Below are 21,015 nucleotides of genomic sequence, written 5' to 3'. Positions count from 1 at the left end.
TCGCTCTGCGTCCCCGGCCGCGCCGGCCTCGCGCACCCTCTCGCGGCGCTCGCGCGGGGCTCGGAGCGGCTCCCGCGGTCGGCCCGGCTCCGCCGCCGCGGCCCGGTCCGATGGCGCCGCAGCGGAGGGGCGCGCCCAAGGCGCCCGAGGGCAGCGGGGCGGCCGAGCGCCGGCGCCCGAGCAGGTACCGGGCAGCGCGGGGACCCGCGAGCTGCGGCGGCGGCGGCGGGCGGGGCGTGGCCTCACGAGCGTGACTGTGTGGTGGGCGTGGCCTCGGTGGGCGTGGTCTTAAGGGGGCGTGGTCTTGGGGGCGTGGCCTGCCGTGGGAGCGGGACCCCGCCCCGCGTGCAGAGGGCCCCACGAGTCCCGAGGCCCCGTGGTCTCGCGCGTGTGCGGCCTTGGGGCTGTGCACAGGCGGGCGGGCGGCTGAACGAGTGATCGTCTCCTCGCGGAGCCTCCCAGGGGCTTCTGCAGCCTTCGGAGCTGGGGAGTGCTGTAGCCCACACCCCCCGGCCCGGGGCAAACCCCCGAGCGCCAGTGCTTGCCCTGCGGCCTGGACCTTGCTCCGAGGCTCGAGGCTCGAGGGAGCCTCCTCCGTGCAGCACGAGCCAGCTCACCCCACGCGCGGGTGCTCACCTAGAGCAGACCCCAGAGGGTGTTGCGTCCAAATCCAAGATGCAGTTGCCCCGGCCCCCGCCTCTGTCCCTTTCAGGTTCTGCAGCCACGCAGCAGCTCTGCCTTGCAGGTTGGGGTTCCAGTCATTAGGCTGCTGAGTCTCCTTCCCTATCTGCAGTTTGGGGGAAGATAATGATGGCCCGCTGGTGTCCACCCTGGTCTAAGTAGAGAAGGCTGGGTGGTCTCGGGGTGGGGAGTCTTTCTGAGCTGGGCAGACCCCCCACCTCGGTGGTCTGTGATCGCTGTTTGAAATGGTCACGTATCCACTCACCATGGGCTGACCGTGCTGTGCCCTCCTTGGGATTTATTTATCGGAATGTGTTGTGTTAATCAGCGCTGAAAAGGGTGGAGGGACACAGACAAGTATAAGTCAGGCTTCCTGCATTTCAGGAATTAAGTACATACTTGAAGAGACAGGGCACACTTCCTCAAAAGGGTGCCTTGATCTTTTGCCTTATTTTGTGCAAGTTCTTGGAGCCCTACAGCCACCGAGTCACCTAGACAACAGAGCACACAGCTTCTCGGTTACACACGTGCACACATATGCGCACGTACACAGATACACAGACCATAGGCATGCATGTAGATACAGATGTGCACACACACATGCTTATAACTTCAGGTTGTGCAAAAAGTGTCTTAATTGCAGATCAAATGAAAAATTTTGGTGATTGTATTCTCTTCTTAGCTGGCTCGTGGCTTACTTAAGTGGGCTTGACTCACACTTAAGCTGCTGTGTCGTGCGCGTGGGCATGTGCAGTGGTTGGGGCAGTCTGTTTCAGCGGCAGGCAATGTGATTGGCAACAGAGATGCAGGTTCTCTGTGGGCATGGCTGGGCTAGGAGGGACACTGGCTGGCAGCTCATTGTGTTGACAGCACGGGTCAGATGGGGCTGGGGGCCACATTCCCCACCACATCCTCTCAGGCTGGTGAGCACCTCTGGATTGGTCGAGAATAGCTCTGACCTCCTTTAGCGCAGAGCAGTTTAAGGCTTGCTGTAACTAAGTGGGTGGGGACCCTGGTCATCCACCTTTCCAGCACACGTGGGTGCCTTTGGGTGACTGCGGTTGTGTTTTGTCCTTAGCACAAAGAGTGTCCGGGCACCCAGGGAGGTGCAGAGGAAGTGGCTGAGAACCTCCGTCCTGGGGGCCTGCGCCGTGCTTGCCGGGCTGCTGCTCTGGAGCAGTATGGGGGGTGATGATGGTGTCACCGAGGTCCTGGCTCACCGTGGAGAGATCCTGCCCGGACGGTTCATCGAGGTGCCCTGCTCAGAGGACTATGACAGTCACCGAAGGTTTGAAGGTAGGTGACGCTGCTGTGGGCTGGGAAAGACCAGCATGTTGCAAGGAACGCACTGCGTTTGTGATGCATCAGTCTTTTGCTGCAGTGAAGTGGTGGGAATCAGATTGAAAGTGGTGTGGGGATCGGGGGGTACAGCCAAACGTTCCCTCTCTCAGGTGGGTTAACCCACCCCCAACTGGGAAGGGCAGGGGTGCTGGTCCCTGAGGCTAGCCTTTCATGGAGGTGCCTGCACTCTGACGGAGGGACCTAACAGAATTGGAAAGGTAGGGACGAGAGTGTTGAGATCAGAAGAGGCATTGCGTGGAGAGTGTCACAGTGTTGTGGCTGCAGAAAATGTCACTGCCAGAAGCCCTTCCCCAGGTCAGAGTGTCCCATCGTGGCGGGGGGAGGGCAGGAGAGGGCATGGCGCCCAGAGGCAGAGCCACCCTGCACCTGCTGGCTTTCTTTCCCCACCCCCCACGTTCCTCCTACTGCTCACTTTCTCAGTTTTTAAAAACCTAGCCTGCTGGGTCTTAAGACAGCCTGGGTCTTAAAGACAGAATCCCATTAATTGTTTTACCCAGAGCGATGCTCTGGACCTGAACTGGGAGAAGGCTGCCAGGTGCTTCCACCGCCACAGTGAGGCCCGCTGTGGGGGCCCCGGTCCCTGTGTTTCCCGCAGCGACAGCTGAAGTTCTTCGTCTCACCCATAATAATCTAGCAAATTAAACCTTCACACGAAGGGGGGGGGGGCAATGGGGAGTTATTATTTACTAGTGCAGGGTTCTAGTTCGGGAAGCAGAAAAAATTCTGGAGATGAACGGGGATGATGTTGGCACAACGTGGATGGGAAATGGTAAATTTCACATTATGTACATTTGCCACAATCAGAAGAATTGAGGCATATTTAAAGCTTCTGGACTTCCCCTGAGCTCTTCAGGCTGGAGGGGCTTCCAGGTTGGGGGGGGCTCCTGATGAGGTGAGGAGGCCCTGCCCCTGGTGGGGGTGTCTGGACGGGGCACTGCTCCGTTGGGGGGGGGTGCTCACGCACGTGCACTGATCAGTCAACCAAAATTCACTTTTTCATCCAAATTACTCTCTTGACCCTTACGCTCATTGGATACACTGTGTCGCTGCTGGGCTTCAGCGTTTCAGAACTCAGGGGGTTCTGGTTCTCTCTTTTTATTTTATTTTATTTTATTAATTTTTTAAATTATTTATTTATGATAGTCATACACAGAGAGAGAGAGGCAGAGACATAGGCAGAGGGAGAAGCAGGCTCCATGCACCGGGAGCCCGACGTGGGATTTGATCCCGGATCTCCAGGATCGCGCCCTGGGCCAAAGGCAGGCGCCAAACTGCTGTGCCACCCAGGGATCCTTGTTCTCTCTTTTAAAAGATGGATTTCTTTTTTTTTTTTTAAGATTTTATTTATTTATTCATGAGAGACACAGAAAGAGAGGCAGAGACACAGGCAGAGGGAGAAGCAGGCTCCATGTCGGGAGCCACGGGGGACTCGATCCCGGTTCCCCAGGGTCACGCCCTGGACAGAAGGGGGTGCTAAACCGCTGAGCCACCCGGGCTGCCCTAAAGATGGATTTCTAACCTAATCGCAGTGTAGCTAGCTAATGTCATCTGTGCGATACACATCCTTTGATATTGGCTCGGACTTTCTTTCTTTTTTTTAAGACTTACTAATTTATCTGAGAGAGAGCCAGCCCTGGCACGCGGAGGGAGAGGCAGAGGGAGAGAGAGACTCTCGAGCAGACTCCAAGCTGAGCGCAGAGCCAGTTGTGGCCCGATGTCACCGCCCTGAGATCGTGACCTGATCTGAAATCAAGAGTCAGGCACTTAACCAACTGCACCGCCCAGGCGCCCCTCAGACTTTTTTTTTTAAGATTTTATTTATTTGAGGAGAGAAAGAGAGCACGAGTGGGGGGTGGGGGCGGGGGCAGAGGGAGAAGCACGGTTCCCGCTGAGCAGGGAGCCCAACATGGGGCTCGAGCCCAGGACCCGGGATCATGAGCTGAGCCCAAGGCAGGCGCTTCACCCACGGAGCCCCCACGGGCTCCCACACTTTCTTTCTGACCTGATACATTTTTGTTAACGCTGCACGTTACTTGGCAAACCGTTTCCTAACAGTCGCGTGCGGAGTTCTCCGTGATCCTCCTCGCCCCCTCGTCACGTGTGCAAGCCCTCCCCATCCTCGTGGATTCCGTGTCCTGTGTCCATCAGTTCCTAGGAGAGGCGTGCGGGCGTCGCCAGGCGGCGGTGGCTCTGGCAGCTTCTCCTGTGCGGCCTTTCGTGTGGGCTGTTCCGTACCTGACACGATGCCACCTGTGTTTGCCGTCCTTCCGTCTTCCCGGGAACTGTTCCGTCACCCCTAAATGTGACCCTCCTCTTTCCCTGTGATGATTCTTTCTTTTTTCTTCCCTTTGATGATTCTTTTGTCCTGAAGCACAGCGGTCACGCAGGTACCGTTCTCCAGGCTTTCTTTGGGTTATCGTCGTGTCGGCTTTTGTTTTTTCCCTACCGTGTCCTTATGTTCAGGGAGTGACCCTTATAAAAAGCATACACGTGGCTTTTAAAAAACGTGTTGCTTTTGTTTCTGATGGAAACCCCTGTGTGAGTAGGATCGCATTTGGCCTCTGGTACTGAGGCACCCCTCCCCCGATGGCCCCCAAGTAGAAGTTTCTTTTTCCCACGCGCAGTGCAGAAAAAGGCCCCGCAGCACTTGACACTCGGTATGTGGCTCACTCACTCTACCTCCAGGCACCAGGCTCCCGTCCCAGGCAGGAAGGGAGAAGAGGGTGAAAAACCACAGGTCACCAGCCCAGCCTGTCCCGAGACTGTCCCACAGCTCCGTGTCGTGGCCGGGACGGCAAGGGAGCCTGCCCCGCTCTGATGCTCTGCTCCGTCGACCTGACTCTGGCCTCGTCCCCATCTGAGCTTCTCTGCCCTCCTGCCCCTAAGCAGCTGCACGTCCGGATTCAGAGGGGCAGAGGGAGTGCGGGAGGGACACGCGGTGAGCACCTTTGGTGCAGCATTTGCCGGGTCCCTGGGACTAGAGTTACGAGCACAGTTTGTGTTGTCCCAGGAGGGCTTTGTCCCAGGGGCTGAGGAAGGCTGGGCCTCTGGTCATGGCTTATTGTGGATGCGGCACCTGGGGCGGCGCTGGGCTCTCTTCCCAAGGGTAAGCACAGTGCCAGGTCCCCCTGAGCATCCCGCCCCGTGTGGGGCCACCAGGAATGTGGCGTGTCCAGCAGGGGGTGTCGGTATGTCCTGCACTTGCACCAAAAAATCATTGTTGCTTCTCTGAAGTTCGCACCTATGTGGGTGTCCTGTATTTTATTTGCCAAATCTGGCCCCCTAATCCTGTGGAAGGCACAGCCCCACCCCACAAAATTTCCCGGGGGTGGGGACCCACCGACAGGGGAATCCTCAACAAATGCAAGTGGCAGTGTGGTTGGGGTTCAGCTTGGGGTCAGCGTCTCATTCTGGCTCGTCTCTCTCCAGGCTGCTCCCCTAGGAAGTGTGGCCGGGGGATCACCGACACGGTCATCACCAGGGACGAAGCCCAGCGGATTCGCAGGTACCTTCTGTCCCGCAGCCTCTTATTCTGTCCTGAACAGGCGAGAAAGTGGGGCTGGGGACAGGAATCAGACAGTTATTTCTGAAAAGGTGATTTAAAGACATTCATTTAGGGGCTCCTGGGTGGCTCAGCAGTTGAGCATCTGCCTTCGGCTCAGGGCATGACCCTGGAGTCCTGGGATCGAGTCCCACATCGGGCTCCCTGCAGGGAGCCTGCTTCTCCCTCTGCTTGTGTCTCTGCCTCTCTGTGTGTCTCTCATGAATAAATAAATAAAATCTTAACAAAAAATTCATTTAGAATTCCGTAAGAATTTCCCTGTGTGCTTCAGGGGCAAAAGTAGGCTTTTCCACTAGCTGTGACTCAAGACACGGTGAGAAGTCTTACTCAGATGCAGTCCACACTGGACTTTGTTGGGGTTTTAAAAACAAGATCTTAAAGCTTTGATTCTGCAACAAATTGTTCAGACACAAGAGCTGTTTAGACACGTGCCGAGTGCGAAGCGGAGCAGCCGCTGGCCCTCACGCTGCCTGTGTGCCCTCTGAGAGTCCCAGCAGGGACACGCTCCCCCTGTTTCTAGATAACAGTGTGGGGCTTGCCGGGCATCAGTCAATGGAATCGGGGTTGATCGTCCCCAGGTCAGTTCCTCGGTTGCCATTTGTCTATTAAATGTGCTAGAAGCTCCTGCGTCTTCAGAGGTGGACCATCCTGTCACGCCTGGCACAGGCCTCCACGGTGCCTCTGCATCCCAAACTGGTGATCGCAGAGGCATCCCCCCAGCCCGTGATGACCAGGACAGGGACCTGGGGCAGTAGCTCAGCCCATGTGGGTGGGCACCAGCTCTCAGTGCTCAAGAAGGAAATTAATCCCAATTGTTTCTTTCTTCTTCTTCTTCTTTTTTTTTTTTAAGATTTTATTTATTTATTCATGAGAGACACACAGAGAGAGAGAGAGAGAGGCAGAGAGACACAGGCAGAGGGAGAAGCAGGCTCCATGCAGGGAGCCCAATGCGGGACTCGATCCCGGGACTCCAGGATCACGCCCCGGGCCAAAGGCAGGTGCCAAACCATGGAGCCACCCGGGGATCCCCAAGCCCAGTTGTTTCTAAACTATGTCATGTTTAACAAGACAGTGAGCAAATATTGCCATTTACTCATTTAGCTTTGAAAATGAGTCCTTTGGTCTAAACATGTGTTTACATCATAAATATTAAACAGTCCGTTAAGATTGCTTGAATCACGCTGGTTGTTATTTGCCTGGACGTATCACAGACAGTTCTACTAACTAAGTCCTGACTTATAATGACCTCCCCACAGCATAGCCGAGAAGGGGCTCTCCCTGGGAGGATCCGACGGAGGGGTGAGTTCCTGCTTCAGTTTTCTTTCTACCCCTTTAGCATGCTCTCCATCCAAGGGCGAGGAGGCACCAGGTACGTGGGGCCTTTGGGTGTCCCCTGGCCTCCCCCCACATTGCTAGTGTGGACAGGCCATATTCGGTGGGCACGAAAGCGTCTCCCCTCCTCACCGTGAGGCACAGCAGCCTGCTCCAGATCTCACCGTGTTTCAGACAACCTGCTGGGGGCAGGCGGATCTGGTCGTGGACAGGGAGCTGACAGTAGGTGAGTTAGGAACTCAGTGAGGAAGGTGGTGAGCCCGGAAGCGGGAGGGGCTCCTGGGACATAGTGACAAACGTGCTCCCCAGCCTCCAGACTGGAGACCTCACAGGCGCGGTGTGCAGGGGGCCCGGGGTGGGGAGGCTTCCCTGGGGGATCGCATGAACCATGCCTCCACCCAGGGCCTGGAGACAGGACCTTATTTGGAAAAGGGGTCTTTGCAGATGCCATAAGTTCAGGGCCTGAAGATGAGATCATTTCTGGATTGGGGTGAGCCCTAAGTCCAATGGCAAGTGTCCTCCTGCGAGAGACAAAGAAAGAGATTTGAGGTAGAAGAGGAGAAGCCACAGGAAGCCAGAGGCAGAGGGGGAGAGATGCAGCCATAAGCCAGGGACTCCCAGAACCACCAGAAGCTGGAAGACGTGGGAGGAATTCTCCTCTAGACCTTCAGAGGGAGCGTGGCCCTGACCACACCCTGGGATCTCTGGCTTCAGTAGCTATGAGAAGATAAATTCTGGTTAAAGTCCCCAGTTTGTGGCAGTCAGTCACAGCAGCTGCTGGGAACCGAGGGCAGGGCAGCCTCCCGGGAGTCGCTCTGCCTCCTGGGCAGCCTCTGGGAGTCCTGTTCCTACGAGCCCCACGCAGGAGCTTGCCTTCCCATGTGGTGTCCTGAACGTGGGTCTCCTCACCCAGCGTGTGAAGCTGTGGAGGATGCAGTCTTCTCTGCGTTGTTTGGTGATTGCTGAATTATCCCCATTATGCAGACCCGAATCAGTCCACATGTTTGAAAGCCCTGGGAGGATTAGTTTATGGACTTTGCTAGAATTTCTAAGTATTTCTGAAGTATTTCTGTGATTACCTGCATGACTTTATTTTATTCTGCAAAATTTTTCCCTGGAGTTCTGATAATGAAGCTCTTCTTATTTCAGTTTGGTGTGATTCAGGGGGAACATTTATTAAGAACCCACTTGTGCATGGACTCATCTCTTACTCTTTGTTGGGCATTCCCCTAGGAAGTTGTCTTGTAGCAAATTTACTGGATTAGATGCCTTTAAGTTCAGTTAACATTCATTAAAGTCAAATTATGTTCAAACCCCTGGGCTGGTCACTGCGTCAAGGAAGAGAAATATAGGAGCTTCCCAGATAGCATAAAAATGACCCGTGCTGGTGACCACTTCTCCCAGACATGGGGTGGGCAGGGGTGCAGAACACTTTGATAGTCCTTTAGAAAAGCATGACCTGGCAATCCCAGTCCTAGGGGTTTACTCAAGAGAATAAAAGCATCTGTCCACACAAACTTGTCTGCCAGTGTCAGGGCAGCGTTATTTGTGATAGCCCCCAGCTGGAAACAACTCACGTGGTTGTGGCTCCCCAAACCACGGAGTGCTCCTCACTAACAAGATGGGGTGGATGTCACAGAGTGGTTATGCTGAGTAGAAGAAGCCAAACCCAAAGAGTGCATCTTGCATGATTACATTCACGTCTAATTTTTAGAAAATGTGCATCGGTCTATGACGGCGGGAAGCACATCACTGGTTGCCTGGGCAGGGAGGGGTGGGTGGAGAGAGGCAGGAGGCAGGATGGCAAAGGGGTGCAAGGACATTTGGGGATGTAGTTGCTATCTTGATGGTTCATGGGTGTGTGACATCAAAGATTATCAAATTGTGCAGCTCATGTGTGCGTTACACCTCAACAGGGCCGCAGGAGGGAGGGTGGGCAGGGTGTGATTCGGCTGCAGGAGTTCACAGGTGTGTGGGCTGTTTTCAGACAATCAGGCTGGGGAGGAGAGAACCAGATCTGTCCTGTATCTACCCTGGGTCCACCTGCCTTGAAACCCAGCATCGCTCCCCTGACCCAGGGTGAGCGTAGGACGGATCTCCAGGCCCCTGCTACCCTGTGCTCTGTGCACATCTTTTCCAGGCGTCCATCCTGGACTTGCACTCAGGAGCCCTATCTGTGGGGAAGCACTTTGTGAACCTGTACAGGTGAGAGCCCAGAGGGGGGCTGCAGCCCTCACTGTGCCGCGTGACCTCGTGCCCTTGTGCATTTCTTAGGGGGGACCTGGGAGGTGTGGCCCATCCCCGGGGCAGGATCCTTGTTCGCCAGCCACAGGGAATGGTCTCCTGCTATATCAGGGGCTTCTCAGGGCTTTCTCAGGAAAGCAGGACCCGCCTGAGGCCGAGGGACAGCTAGAGGACGAGGGGGTTGGGGTGGGGGGCAGGCCTGGCTCCCGGGAGGCCAGAGACGCAGGTTCTCCCCACCTGGATGCGCATCGCTCTCCCGGCTCTCCCTTTCATCACGTGGTGGTCACTGTAGAAACACAGAGGCGCCCAGCAGGAAACACCGAATCTAAAGGAAATAAGGAAACACTCACGTGTTACGACAAAGCGCTGACAACAGACGTCGATGAAATGTTACAGTTGCTAACAGCCTATTCTTTTCACAGATACTTTGGAGATAAGATACAAACCGTCTTCTCAGAAGAGGACTTCCGGTTGTATCGGTGAGGAGGGAAGCAGTGATGAGGTCAGACGTGGAGGCAGGTGTCGGGGCGAGGGAGAGGGAGGGTCAGCCAGGGGTGGAACCCAAGAGTGCCCGCCCGCCCAGCCTCGCCCCAGGCCACCCCCACCCGCCCACTCCAGCCCCGCCCACCCACCAGCCCTGTCACTCCCCAGGCCACCCCGCCCACCCTCTCCAGCCCCGCCCGCCGGCCGTGTCACGCCCCCAGGCCACCCACACCAGCCCTCTCCAGCCACGCCCACCTGCCATAGCCCCGCCCACTAGCCATGCTACACCCCAGATCACCACCCCCCGCCCTCTCCAGCCCCACCCACCCACCATGCCACGCCCCCAGGCCAACCCACCAGCCCCGCCCACTAGCCATGCCATGCCCCAGACCACTCACCCCAGCCCCGCCCACCCAGCCTCACCCCACCCACCAGCCCTGTCACTCCCCAGGCCACCCCGCCCACCCTCTCCAGCCCCGCCCGCCGGCCGTGTCACGCCCCCAGGCCACCCACACCAGCCCTCTCCAGCCACACCCACCTGTCATAGCCCCGCCCACTAGCCATGCTACACCCCAGACCACCCCCCCGCCCTCTCCAGCCCCGCCCACCCACCGTGCCACGCCCCCAGGCCAACCCACCAGCCCCGCCCACCCGGACTCGCCCCGCCCACTAGCCATGCCACGCCCCAGACCACTCACTCCAGCCCCGCCCACCCAGCCTCACCCCACCCACCAGCCCTGTCACTCCCCAGGCCACACCCACCCGCTCTCCAGCCCCGCCCACCCAGTCTCGCCCCACCCACCAGCCGTGCCACGCCCCTGACCACACCCACTCCCCGCCCAGCCCACCCTCCTCACCACGCCCACCAGCCACGCCCCCCGAGCGCACCGGCTGGCCACGCCCACCCAACCATGGCACTCAAAGACCACCTTCTGCTTCACCCACTTACCACCACACCCACCAGGCATGTCCACCCCAGCTGATGGCTTGCCCTGCCCTGGCCCATGCAGGGTGCTGCGCATCCGCCAAGGCTGTGACACAGCCCTGGTTTGTCCCGGGCAAACAGGACATGAGACAGGGTCCCATGACAGCTGAAACGCAGACCCTACACACCCTATCAGAGCCGGGCAGGTGGACTCGGGGCTGGTACCTCTCTGTCCGCGGGCGCAGGGAGCGCATAAGCAGAAATACTGAGGGGAGGGGGTTGCCTGGATCTGCCTGTCTCGGCTCCATGGATGGTTTTTTTTCCTTACTTGGTGCTCTGTGCAGGCAGGGCGGATTCACGGAAGGTACTAGAACAGCTGTGGGTACACTACCTGCCTTGGTAGCTGCAGGTCCAGCCAGGCCATCGAGCCCACACGGCCCAGGGAAGGAGCAGGCCAGCGGAGGCCATGTGTTCCCCCCGTCTGCCCCTCACACAGCTCACCTGTAGGAGGCTGAGCCAGCCTCAGGTGCTGCAAGAGCTGCTGGATGAGCAGCCCAGGGTGCTGCAGGGGCCATGCCCACTCACGGGCCTGCCACCCGTGCCGGTGCCGGGTGTCAGGTGCAGCCCTCCTGCCCTGGCAGCTCCTCCACTGCCAAAAAACCTGGAGTGGCTTTTTTAATTAAAACGTTTAATTCTTAGATAACCCGGACTCCTATACTGTTCTAAGAACACAGGGAGATCACCTGTGCCCTTCACCCCGTGTCCCCGACCGTCACAGCTCGGTGTGAGCAGAGCAGGGCATCGCTCCCAGGAGTTGGCTCCAGGGCTGCCCGCCCTCCTGCTCAGAATGCCTGGTTCTACCTCATTTGTGTGAGTGTGTGTGATTCTGTTACCTGTGTCGGTCACGTCGGGGCTGCCAGTCGTGGTACCAAGCGCCTCGTCAGCGGGCGTCCTCCGCGTTGCCCTTCTGTCCCCTCGGTGCCAGAACCCACCCCCGACCAGCAGCCATGGAGGCCGGTTGCTACTCTAGCCCCATGGCCTGGAAACAGCCGTGGCTTCCCCTTGGTGACGTCTCTAGGAAGACAGCTCCTGGTCCAGAGCGACACACAAATAGTAGCGACAGTGAGCGGGGCCCTTGACGCCGGCCACGTACTAGTGACCTCGGTCGGCCCTGAAGCCTGGGCCTGGAGCGAGGCGGGGTCTTGCAGCACAACGGCCGGGCGCCTGGTGGGGCAGGAGCCTGCTCTGCAGTCCCCTGTGGCTAGTTTACCTTCCTTACCGCCTTTACTGTTAAGGAAAAAGCGTGGGTCGGTATTTTAACGTTCACGAGGTCAAGGTTTTATGAAACATAGAAACAATCACCTCAAATGAAGGGAAGACGATGGGTTTGTGTCTCATTCGAGTGCAAACCCGCAGAGGGGAAGGGACATCGGTCAAACTGCTGTCTGGTCATGCACGGAACCAGGGAAGAGTCACACGTGACGAATGGAGTTTGTGTTTCTGGAGTGAAAACCCAGTTGGCTGTTGCACGGAGAAGCACAAGTACTGTCCCCAGCACGCGGGCGCCGCGAAGAGGCCTGCCACAGAGGCACCGGCTGCCGGTGGCATCAGCACGTCTGTTGTGTTCCGTCAGGGTTAGGGTTTAATAGTAGTTAGACTCTAACTACTAACTAACTGGTAGTTAGCAGTGAAAACTGGAAGGGAACACTTAGTTTCACAGAATAAAACAGTCACTAAAATAGTAATAACTGGAGCGCCCGGGTGGCTCAGTCGGTAAAGCGTCTGACTCTTGGTTTCGGCTCAGGTCATGATCTCAGGGTCATGGGATCGAGCCCTGCTTCGGTCTCTGTGCTCAGTGGGGAGTCTGCTCAGGCTTCTCTCTCCCTCTGCCCCTCCTCCTGCTTGCACCGGCTCTCTCTTAAAGATTAAAATCTTTAAAGAATAATAGTCATAATCAATGGTTAAAACATCTCAAAGTACATCCTCACACAACGTTGTCAAGGAAACAGCAGTGTTTGGAAGGATGCCGTTGGACTCTTCTCTAACCTTCTCTGTTCTGTGGTTAAAGTAGTTGAGCATCCCGAGACACAGGAGTATTGCCAGTACGAGATCCCACCGTGGTCTCGTTTATGGTCTGGGTTGTCACAGAACATATCCGCTGGAACAAGAGCGAGGTGTGGGGACTCCCAAGGCCTTGACCTGGCCACCGTCAGAGGAGCTGCCCACGTCCCGTGAACGGATTCTGATGATTCACACGATGTACCAAATGCTCCACTCACGTGTCCTGTGAGCTGCAGGGAAAACTGTCTGGGGTTGGCTTATGGCTGATGTTCAAGACAGATGTTCAGGTGACACATTCACCAGGCCACACCTGGGGCATCGCCAAGGCGGTCAGCACACGTGGGGAGCAGCGCTCCTGCCACACACGGCACGGGCTGTCCCTGGACCCCGAGTCACTGAGCCCGCCGTTCCTGGCGGTGCTGAAGGTAAAACCATCAGCTTGCTTCCCATCTTTCCTGGGCCGCCCTCTGTAGGTGGACGTGGGGGGCATGGGGATGTGCAGCAGGATGTGCAGAGCTGTCTTGGTGAAGCGTGGGCCCCACAGCGGCGGAGGCAGACGGGAGGCCCGCATGCCCCGGGCAGAGCGTGGGCTCCAGGAGAAGCAGCGGCACCTGTCAGGACACTCACGGCCTGCGCCATCCACAAGCTGTGTGGTCGGAGGACAAAGTGGGAGAAGGTCACAAGCCTCTGCGTTCTTTGAGGTTGTTGAACTGGGACATTTGGCTAAACGGTGTTTGCAAAGCATTGCGCCCTGAAGGTGAACAGAGATGATGAAGGAAACGGAGCCCATGAAACAAGTGACATTAGTGACATTCTCCTAAGTGGTTTTTCTGACCAGCTGATGAGAGCTCCTGAGCGCCCCGTGTCCCCACCTCGCTGGAGGGCTAGAACATCCCCGCGAACACCAGGGTGGTGGAGTAGTAGTAGGTGGAGTAGCACCCTGAAATGGGTGCAGGGGGTCCTGGGAAGGGCCCAGTGCTTCCCCCCCCGGGGGGGGCTGCCTAATGTTGGAATGATTTATGTCCCGTGGTGCTGGAGCCGCCTCATTCGTGGTCCTAGACATGGTTCACTGTATGTTCCATACATGTGTGCATAGTTCATGGGTAGGCCCACGTGTGAGCGTACGCGTAGGCGTGTGTGGTGTGTCTCGCAAGCACGTTTTGTGCATGTGAGGAGTGTGTGCACGTCCGTGGGGCGTACGTAGGCAGCTCCACGTGTGCGCATGCATATAGGGCTGTAGGTAGGCAGGTGATGTGTCCACCTGACGGGTGGGTCAGCCTGTCTCACATTGCTGCCCTGCGCCCTGGCCTCCCAGAGGTCAGCAGTGGTCCAGGACAGGGTGGTGCCCCCACCACGGATGCTGACAGGACTGTGCCCCAAAGCCCCTCGCCACACAGCTGCGTGTATACGGTCCGTGGTGGGCGGCAGCCCCAGCCCCTGACCATGCTCGGTGTGGCTCTCAGGCCCTCCACTAGGAGTCGTGTGTCCTGTGCAGAGAGCCGCTCGCCCCCACTGCTGCTTCCGCTTCCGTGTGTCCCCCCAGACAGCGTGGCCATTCCTGCAAGGAGCGGGTCCTCGGTGCCTGGCCTAGCACAGGGCTCCCTTGGCACGGGGGGCTGCTGTGAGAGTGTCCGTCTTGCCACCCCCCCCCCCCCCGCAGTCCGTGTCTGGTCGAGTGGCACCGCATGGCTCTGTGGGACCCATTGAGATTTCTCTGTGGCCGTGCGGCTCCTGGGTGATGCGTGTGTCCTCCCCACAGGGACGTGCGGCAGAAGGTCCAGCTCACGATCGCCCAGGCTTTCGGCATCAGTGCGTCTTCACTGTACCTGACCAAGCCCACGTTCTTCTCGCGCATCAACAGCACCGAAGCCCGGACGGCTCACGACGAGTATTGGCACGCACACGTGGACAAGGTGAGCGGCCCCGGGGCTGGTTGGCGCCGCCCGAGCTGGCTCAGCCTGGGTTTCTGAGTGTCCACCCGTGGCGTTCCGTTGTTGGGGTTTTAGACATCTTCCTCTCTGATGTGGGGACTGTGCCCTTGTGTTTTAGGGGAACACCCTAAAGCCCGGGGACCCCGGGGGTGTAGTCAAGGCGGTAAACCCTGCCCCCACGTGCGGTAAAATGCGCGGTAAGAACACATGGGCACGTGGCGCCTCCCCTGGGGCCTTGAGCTGTGGCCCCCATGGCTGCAGGGGGCCTCCCCCAGCCTGCCTTCCGCCCACTTCCCACCTTTTCACGGGAAGGTCTCGACCACGCAGGATCTTCTGGATCTCCCATGCTGGATCTCCTGTTGTTCTGTAGACACGGCCCCAGCTAATTAATGATCTTGACCCACTGAATTGGAGCCTGTCCCCCCTGGTTCTCCATGTGCTGCCAGGGGATACCTGAGGGTGGCAGGAGGGCAGCCCAGGTGACCTACGACCCTCTCTAGGGCCCTCCCTCACATCCCTTGATGCCAGAACGAAAGAAGCAAGTGAAAAATACCCAGAAAGCTTGGGATGAGTGGTGAGGGCAGGTGGGGACACATGCTTGCAAATGGCACTTTGGCTCTGAATCCTGCCGGATACACGGCCATGGTTTAACCCGAGGACCCCGGTGTGGAATCAGTTCCAGCCAGCTTCAGTGCAAGTGGCATCTGCGGCCAGGGGCTCCCAGCGGGCCCCCGCTGCCCTGGGGGCTCGGCCAGGTGGAGGCCGGACGGTGGCAGCCCCGTCCCCTTGCCCCTCATGGCTTCAGCAGCTCTCCGTCTGTTGGTCACCACTCCCCGACCGGATCGTCACCTGGCTAGCAGGTGGGTGACACCTTGGCCGTGAGATGAGCACAGACATGGCCCAGGAGGAGTGGGCGTTACGGTGCCGAGGGCGGAGACGATGTGCGTGGACAGGCGGGCACACCCCACATTCCGAGAAGGGAGCCCCGGGGATGGGCCGGAGCCTGGGAGGAGGCCCTGCACGAAGGAAGAATCGGTTCAGGAGAAACAACACTCCGCGTGGCACGTCTGCGTTCTCGAACTCTGAAGATAATACTCCTCAGGCTGGAAGAGACGTTAGGAGCGTCGGCAGCCCCAGGCTCTCGAGCACGATGCCTGGAGCCGGGAGGCCACAGGGTCTGCACGAGCCAGGGTCGCCTGGGGGCCTGCGGGGCAGCCACGGGCCGCTCATGTGTGGACGTGGCAAAAGCAGTCCTCAGACATAGGAGAACTCTAGAACCCGGCGTCTGCCCTCACCCGCGCAGCTCCCGTCTCAGGAACGGAGACACCACAGCAGAACTCGCGGGTCCCACGGCCTCCCTCCCGGGTCCCTGGTTTCCTGGCGAGTCCTGGGGGTGGGTGGGACGGGTCAGGCTCCGGGACTCCCCTCCCACCGCACCTGGGCCGCTGTCACGTGGCGTGTGTGTGGTTTTGATGGACGTGAGGCTCGCTGCCGAAGCTTCGCTGGATGCGCTGCCCCGGGAGACTCGCAGGCTTACGTCCCTCTGCCGCTTGTTCAGTGACGGGATTCCGGACAAGGGGAGCCTGGGCTGGCGTCTGGGGGATGCGCAGCTGAGCCCAGGTGCATACAGGTCCAGCCTCATAGTGCGCAGTCCCGAGTTTATGAGAAGGTGACACTGTTGTCGGTCACCATGGCAGCCTTGCTGGTCGCCCCACCGCCCATCAGGAGGTGACTGTTGTCATGGTGATGGGGTGTCGGTGGTTGCAGGGGGGAAGGCTTTGGAGCCTTGATCAAGTATGTCACATGAGCCTGGCCCGGGGCTTCCAGGCCACGCCCAGGATGCCTGCAGGTGTAGACATGTAAGACTGGCTGGCAGCCCGGCAGCTTAGAGGCAGGAGTCACGTGCTCCAGGGCCGGCGGGGTGATGGTTTGGACTGTAGTCCATGGACTCTTCCATTTTTCTCTTACCCCAAACTTGCTAATGAACGATTCATCAGCCTGGAAAATGTCATTAAGGAATTAACATCTGTCATTTGGTGTGCATCATTATCTTTGCACAAAAAAAAGATGCAGACTCAGTAATCCCCTTTATCAGCCAGATCCTGACTCGTGTGAGTGGGTTCTTGGAAACAACACCTCCCGTGCGTGTCGCAGGCAGTTAGCTCCTCCTCAGCAGCCTGAGGTTTTTAACCAAACCCTGCAAATGTCACACTGAAAACAACGTCTCCACGTGGCACCCCTTGTCTGCCTGGCTGCGAACAGGGCCTTGTATCTGACTTCGGGGCATCTGAGGAAACAAATGACAGCTGCCTCCTGTTACATCCCTTTGTCCAGGCTTGGGGTGGGGGCCGATGGTCAGAGGGTCCGTGCTCAGATGAGCCGCCGGCCCAGACCTCGTCCCACATAGCCTGCTTTGCGCTGCCCGAGCCGGCTTTCCGAAGAGCGTCTACACACACCGAAGGGCAGAAGCTTCAGGTCTCTGCCAGTGTGAGGTCCCTGGGGTCGTCCGGGTCAGAGACAGACAGAAGGGTGGGTGCCAGGGGGTGGGGTGAGTGTGTGGTTGGGACAGCTTCAGCGTGGGAAGATGCCGGTGGACTTCTAGAGACAGACGGGGAGATGGTCCCGACACCAGGACTAGGCTTCATGCTCCCGGGCAGGACACGAGGGTGGTCAAAATGGCAAATTCACGTGTGTGTTTTACTACAGTTAAAAACAAAGGTTGGGGCAGCTCCAGTGGCTTAGTGGTTTAGCGCCGCCTTCAGCCTGGGGTATGATCCTGGAGACCCAGGATCGAGTCCCACGTCGGGCTCCCCGCAGGGAGCCTGCTTCTCCCTCTGCCTGTGTCTCTGCCTCTCTCTCTGTCTCTCTCATGAATAAATCAAATCTTTAATAAGTAAATAAAATAAAATAAAAACAAAGGTTAGACTAGCCCCACACGGAAGAAAGAGCAAAACCCTTGTCACCACACTTGTTCCGTGTGGATGTGGGAGACTGGACCTGCTGGTTAGCGAGTGGAATCGCCGCGGCGTGGGCTTGTCTGCGTGCATCCTGCCGGGAGACGGCCTCCCTGAGCTGTGTGCAAGTCCCAGGCAAAAATGCATGACTATGGGCTTCGGGGCCGTCTGTGACGCTGCGGGGGGCAGCGAGCAGCCCCGTTGAGAGGTGGACATGTGCCGTCTGCTGACCGTCCTGGGCCCATGAGCCCCGCTGGCCTCCAGACGGTGACTTGCCCCCTCACGCTGTGCCCGCAGGTGACCTACGGCTCCTTCGACTACACCTCGCTGCTCTACCTGTCTGACTACCTGGACGACTTCGGCGGGGGCAGATTTGTGTTCATGGAGGAGGGGGCCAACAGGACGGTGGAGCCCAGAGCAGGTAGGAGCCCCCGGCGGCGGCCTCGCGACGATGTTTGCCCGGATCCGTTTGCGGGTCCGCGGCCCCCAGGCCCCCTGCCCACAGCGCAGCGGCCCCCAGAGCCTGTCCTCCCTGCCCTGCGGCGTGGCCCTGCTCTCCCCCAGAGGGACGCGGCGGCTCCAGGGACGTAATCGTCCTGACCTGAGAACGTTGAGAACGGCACCGAGCACGGGGTGGTCCTGGGGCCCCCGGGCCAGCACAGCGTGGGTGCTCAGAGCCGCCCTGTGAGCGCGTGCCGAGCAGGTGGCCACGCTCCGCTGGCAGCGCTTCTTCTGAGAACATCTTGACCTCACCTTTCTTTTTTTTTTTAATGTTTTTTTTTTTAATTTTTATTTTTTTTATTTACGATAGTCATACAGAGAGAGAGAGAGGCAGAGACATAGGCAGAGGGAGAAGCAGGCTCCATGCACCGGGAGCCCGATGTGGGATTCGATCCCGGGTCTCCAGGATCGCGCCCTGGGCCAAAGGCAGGCGCCAAACCGCTGCGCCACCCAGGGATCCTTGACCTCACCTTTCCTCACAGATATTTTCACGGGCTGTGAAACTCGGGGTTGATAGAGTTTTCCTTTCTCATCATAAACATCATTGCTTTATTCGGAATCACTTTTTGCTGAGAGAGTTGCCGTCAGCGGGTCACTGCCTGTTGTCTCTGCTGCTGCCAAGATTTTCCCAAATCTTTCATTTCACCCATTTGACTTGTCTTGGGCCTCAGTGTGGACTTCTTTGTATTTTCCCACTTGGAGTTTGCTGCACTCATTGGATTAAAAGCCAGCGGTGTTCCTCACGTCGGGTCACGACAGAAGTTTGGGTCGTTAACTCAAGTCCTCCTTTTCTGCCCCAATGTTCTTTGTCCCGAGGCTCTGGCAGCATGAACGGTGGGACCTTCGTGTGGTCCCAAGGCCCCCAGACCGCAGGCGCCAGGGTCCCAGGATCGAGTCCCACGTCGGGCTCCCTGCATGGAGCCTGCTTCTCCCTCTGCCTGGGTCTCTGCCTCTCTCTCTCTCTCTCTCCTCTCTGTGTTTCTCATGAATAAATAAATAAAATCTGAAAAAAAAAAATATCCTAGGCGTCAGGCCTGCGAGGCCACGGGGGGCAGGCCTGGGGCGGTCACATGGTGCCCTGGGTGGTAGCAGGGCCTCTGTCCCCCCAAGTCCGGGCCTGCCCACCCCAGAGGGGGCCTGCTTGCCGCCGCTCCGAGGCGGTGGGCCCGCCGTGCCTTTGGCTGTGCGGTCACTTCTCTCCTCTGCCCCAGGTCGGGTGTCCTTCTTCACCTCGGGGTCGGAGAACCTGCACCGTGTGGAGAAGGTCCAGTGGGGCACCCGCTACGCCGTCACCATCGCCTTCACCTGCAACCCCGACCACGGCATCGCAGACCCGGTGTTCACGTAGCCGCGGAGCAGCCACAGGACAGTGCCCCTCCCGCCCTTTCGGCCCGTTTCCTCCAACAAGGTGCCTTAGGAATCCCCCCGACTGGTTTGCTGCCGCGTCGGTCATTTCTCGTCCGTAAGCGAATTAGGGGGCCGGCCCCCCGCCTCCCAAGGCCCCGGGGAAGCACCCCGGCCGCGGCCACGTGCGCTCCTGCCCCGGAGCGGAAATCCCCGTTTGTGAGGAGAGTCGGTCGCCCCGGGCCGCGCCGACTTTGGAATGTGGACGCCGCGCGGCGTGGAGGTCCCGTGGAGGTCCCGTGCGTGGGCAGCTCTGGGCGGGGCCGTGGGCCACGACGCTGACAGCAGCGTGGGGTCCCGCCTGACCCGGCATCCCCGACGCCACACGGGTCACACCCCACGCAGGCCCTGCACGAGCCCTGCGAGGTCTGTGTGGGGAGGGGGGGACCGTACATATAAGGGGGGGCGGGCAGACCGTATGTATAACGGGGCGGACGGACTGTACATATAAGGGGGGGCGGGCTGTATTTATAACACGGGGGGCAAACGACGAAGGGGGACAGACGCGCAGCGTAGCAGACGGAGGCCGAGCAGCGGGCACCACCAGGCCACGGGCAGTTGCCTCCCGGCGGCCTAGCCTGGAGGCTCGGGGAGGAGGGGGCGTGCTCCATGGCACGGCCTGTCCCTTTTGGGCTGATTGACGCTGTAAATGCTAGTTTCCTACTTGATCTTGAGTCCAGGAGAAGCAGGTGTAGACAGCCAGCCCTGAGTCCCTGTTTCGGGGCCCCGCCTCTGCCCCCCACCCTCCTGCCCCCCTCGCTCGCTCAGAGCCCTGCTGAGGTCTCACGTCCAGGGCGTGCTGGCCTCGCCTCAGACAGGTTCAGGGGCTTGGAGCAAATAACCCCTCAGAGGGGACGCCAGACCCCACGCCTGGATCGGGGCCCCTGAGACCCCAGCTGGTACCCCTCCCTCCCTGGCAGCTCAGGCACCCCTCCCTCGCAGCCCAACACTGGTGAGCACACTGCTCACTCCCCTAAAATCACCCCCAGGGCCGCCTCCCGGCTGCCAGGCGCCGACTGCCCAGCCTGGCACGTAGGGGACGCACACTGTCCACCTCTGCTCCCCCATGGCCCTGGGCTTGAGGAGGCCGAGGGCAGACCCGGAGGTCCCTGCTGCAGTCAGGCCCCAGGCTCGGGGCGGCCTCAGAGTTGCACGCTAACACCTGGGTTTGGGGGGAGACACGGGCTCTGGGCTTTCGGCCCAGCTGCGGGGCGTCTGGGGCCCCCCCGGGGCAAAGGGCAGCTGAGGGGCAGGGGCTCCTGGCTCAGCCCCCACCTGGAACCCCCGCGTCCGGGTTTCCCCGCTGTGGAACAGGAATAAGCACGTAATGAAAGAGGGCCCAGTGGTGCGCTGGCCGAGGAGGCCACGGGGACCAGGGGGACACGCGTGGAAGGAGGGCAGGGAGGGGCTGGACCCCAGGCCACAGACCACCGACCCCACTCCGTATCCAGCCCTGGGTTTCCGCAGCAGGGGCGGGTGGGGGGTGGACAGGTCGGAGCTGCCAGCCTACGGGCCTGCCCCGGGCAGCTCGGGACGGCCGATCCCGGGAGAACTGGCCCCTCTCCCCGCGTGGGG

At 59.1% G+C, this 21,015-nt stretch overlaps 1 protein-coding gene across 1 annotated transcript; it reads left to right on the top strand.

Annotated features, from left to right (window-relative positions):
• The first annotated feature begins 19 nt into the window (after positions 1-19).
• OGFOD3 (2-oxoglutarate and iron dependent oxygenase domain containing 3) lies at positions 20-19,465 on the top strand. Its single transcript, XM_055321400.1, has 9 exons — positions 20-184; positions 1,760-1,977; positions 5,473-5,548; positions 6,862-6,904; positions 9,078-9,142; positions 9,604-9,660; positions 14,410-14,563; positions 17,833-17,956; positions 19,248-19,465. Exons 1-9 carry the CDS (start codon positions 111-113, stop codon positions 19,382-19,384), a joined length of 948 nt encoding a protein of 315 aa, XP_055177375.1. The 5' UTR covers positions 20-110; the 3' UTR covers positions 19,385-19,465.
• Positions 19,466-21,015: the final 1,550 nt, after the last annotated feature.

This window comes from Nyctereutes procyonoides, unplaced genomic scaffold (genome assembly GCF_905146905.1).
Source record: "Nyctereutes procyonoides isolate TBG_1078 unplaced genomic scaffold, NYPRO_anot_genome, whole genome shotgun sequence".
NCBI lineage: Eukaryota > Metazoa > Chordata > Mammalia > Carnivora > Canidae > Nyctereutes > Nyctereutes procyonoides.
This window is presented reverse-complemented; position numbering and strand designations above follow the sequence as displayed.